We start from the raw sequence: 3,424 nt of genomic DNA on the forward strand, positions 1-3,424 counted from the left end.
TTAGCACCCAAATTACGCTTTCCTTATTCCCACAATTATTTACACTTCGCATGCCATTTGTGTTTGCGCCAAAACCAGTTGTCTATTTCACCGCATTGAGAGCAAGGTCGCTTTGAATTCGTAGTGGCTCAACCGCAGCTGCACAGCACCAAAGAAATAGCCAACCAACTTTAGCCTAAATCACATTTGCATCAAATAATCTCCCAAAAGTGCTACCCTTCACCCATTAAGCCGCTGCAAAGCCCACACAGGTGGTNGTGTCGTCTCGTCGGGCAGCAGTATATCCAGCAGCAAATCCTCACAACTGGCCGTGGCATTAGTGCGATTGCCCATCTGTGACCAGCAAACAAAGCGGGCGAAAAAAGCGGATGAGCAGAAGAAGAAGAAAAAACGAATTATTAGATGCATCGAAAGAGACACAAACAAGAATGTTGTGTGGCAAAAAATAGTAGTGGCAGCTAGAACACGATAAATAAAAACCAACACAGCAAGCAGTTCATATGTGCAACACACTAGATACTGTCCACCTGGCTGTACCCACCCGCAGGTAAAGGTCCTCGGTGCCCACCGCTTGCCGATAGGTCATGCTGTACTCCGGTCGCTTGCGTGTCTCCAAAATCTCAGCATCCTCCCGCTCCTGCTGCTCTTGCCACTCCTCGATGCTGGTTGGCACTGGTCGCTCCAGTGCTTCCGTTCGCGCTTGGTTTTGTTTGTCTTCTCCACTGCATTTGCTGCCAATATTTGCGGGCGCTACAGAAATTGCCATGTCATTTACAAAATTTTGTGGATTTTACGGTTATTTTTCGAGCAGGTTTTTCCAGCTCTTCGTACACTTACTGAAATTGTTGCGTCTGGCGATTGGCTCGTCATCGTTGTCGGTGTCAGAATTGTCTCGCTCCTCGGGGGGTGTGAGTAAATCGCGCAACATGCGTATGCTATCAGGATTCTCGAAAAGCGACATTTTTGCGAATTTTTTGCGTGACTGTTTTTTATGAATTTTTCTCTTAAGAAAATTGAACTTTTTCGTACGCTTTTTGCTTCTTTCCTGACTTTTCAAATCAAGTCAATAAATTCTTGTTTACTTTCTTTGTTCTGTTTGCACTCTATACAAGTAGTTCAACTACAGGCAGGTGGAAGTTGCCGAACTTATTGATCAAGGCGAATTCATATAAGGTGGTAGCGGTAGTACAAAAACAAAAACTAACATGTATTTTCTTTTCGCTTTCGGTACACAAATGTCAAATTTTGGGGGAAAGAAACTGTCAACACTCTTACCTTCCTACTCATTCATAAGTAGTTTTGACATATGTATGCCGAGGCGAATTAAAGCAGCTGTTCTAGCAACACCACCTTATATGAACTCGCCTTGTTATTGATCAAGCAATTGGTTGCTTGGTTGTTATGGTGATGTCGAAACGCTATGGTGGTTATGAGTGAAAGGATTATTTAGAAGCGTAACCATGACGTAGTAAAAGTACAAGTTTTAGTGGATGACTCCGTATAAGGGTTTCAAGTCAGCCACATTACCCCAGCATTGATTAGTCATGAGCCCATAGCAAACCTAAAGGTCTGTTTTTTTAGCTATTTTCGAACAACCATATTTAAGTTAATAATTATCTAAAAAAATACTAAAAATATGGGGAATAAAAAGAAAAGTAAGTACTTTAAAATCTACAACTGTTTTCTTTTGGAGATTTTTTTTTTGTAGAGAAAAATACATACTTCTGATATATCATTTAATTAATTTTAATTTTCTCAAAAATAATATATTTGAATATGCTTTTAACTATGTGGAATTTTTTTCTTCAATATAAGTATTAAAAAAAACCTGAATTTAAACCTTTTTAATGAAACCACAAATTAAAAACCCTTTGGTCGGCAAGGGTTAAGGTTTTTTTTTTGTTTTTTTTTTTTTGCAAAAATGTGGGAAATCGAATTCCAATCAATAAAAAACTTATGTTTTGTTAAATAATATACTTGTTTGGCCATAATTAATTTTGACCACGAAAATGGATAAAATTGTCCGTAGTGCGGTGATGTGGTGATATGAATATGTCTAGATTTGTAACACTGTCCCAGTCGAAAAAATGCACAACCAGACGACCTACCTAATAAAGTCAAATGAGGTACGCTGAATTCAGTGCTAATAGTAATTTTTATAGGCTAGGTCATTTAATCGAGTAATGTCAAATTCAAATTTTGGGGCAAAATTTAAATACAGCTTACATACACAAATAAAATTATTGTTTGAAAAACTAAAACCTCGCTATTATAATTTCCATTCGTACTGTCATCAGGTATGTAACTTTAGAATAGAAATCGCTGCATCTTTCAGGCGCATCAATATTACATAGTTACATCCCGAGTTAATAAAAGGGAGGTAAAAAATCTAAAAATTAACGAAAACGGCCAAAACGTTGATTTTTTCAAAATGATCCCAAATCTTTTAGAAAAACATTTAATTTTTTATTTTTATTTTATTTTTTTTGGTAAAAATGCATTCCTAAAAATTCTATTGGAATCAGAAAAGAGAAAAATATACCACTCATAACATTATTTTTCGATTTTGAGTAAAAACTTCAAATTTTTTTATGAAAATTACACTTTTTTTTCAAAATAAAATGACTTCATACTTAGTTAGTTTTTTTATTTGATTGAAAAAAAAAAACAATCCCCAAAAAATTAGCTCCTGGTACGGCATATAAATTGGTAGAAATGACCAAAGAATATGTATAACCGAATATATTTATAAATTTTTTCATTTTCAACGATTTAGGCCGTTTTCGGTAATGTTTTTGATGTTTTTTGTATGAAATCTGTACCTCGCACTAAAAAAAAATTTCCAATATGAATTTTCCGAGCCACCGAAGTGGTAAAATTTCGCTCTAAACCCTAGAAAAATTACTAAGTATCTCCACTGAATCCAGCGTACGCGAATTGACTTTAGTGCCCTACCCACTACGTCGGCTTGTTCAAATTAAAAAGTTTTATTTTCTTTAAATGATTTATCACCAAAACAAGGCAGCCTTGATTGTCGCCTTACATCAAGCAGAATTTTTGCGCAAACTAAAAACATTAAAATAGCAATAAATTTCTGCAACCAATTAGCTGAGTGCATAATCAAATGCCCACACCTACTATTTGCTCCCAAACTTCCACAGCGCTGCCCGAAGTACACCGGAGGCTATCAAATATGAAATTTACAACTCTAACTTGCGTATAACTTACAATTCACAAAGGATTACCTGCTCGGTCAAGCGACAATTGTGCGCAAAGTGAGAGAAGCAGCTTGAAAGTGGGCGCACAAGTAGGCAGGGAAATAAAGCGAAAATTGTGTAGCAAATATTTGTATTAGACACTGTTGCCTACTCAATTTTTGTTTACAAAAACAAAACAAAAAAATAAAAAATTACAACTACAATAT

At 36.0% G+C, this 3,424-nt stretch overlaps 1 protein-coding gene across 1 annotated transcript; it reads right to left on the reverse strand.

Annotated features, from left to right (window-relative positions):
* Window positions 1–223: 223 nt before the first annotated feature.
* Dnaaf6 (Dynein axonemal assembly factor 6) lies at window positions 224–1,083 on the reverse strand (the record flags this gene model as incomplete). Its single annotated transcript, XM_017635515.1, has 3 exons — window positions 838–1,083; window positions 542–750; window positions 224–333 (listed from the first exon to the last, which is right to left on the reverse strand). Coding segments are annotated over exons 1-3 (443 nt in total), but the record flags the coding sequence as incomplete, so codon positions are not given.
* Window positions 1,084–3,424: the final 2,341 nt, after the last annotated feature.

Source organism: Rhagoletis zephyria, unplaced genomic scaffold, assembly GCF_001687245.7.
Source record: "Rhagoletis zephyria isolate East Lansing unplaced genomic scaffold, Rhagoletis_zephyria_1.1 Rzeph_scaffold_15825, whole genome shotgun sequence".
Classification (NCBI taxonomy): Eukaryota; Metazoa; Arthropoda; class Insecta; order Diptera; family Tephritidae; genus Rhagoletis; species Rhagoletis zephyria.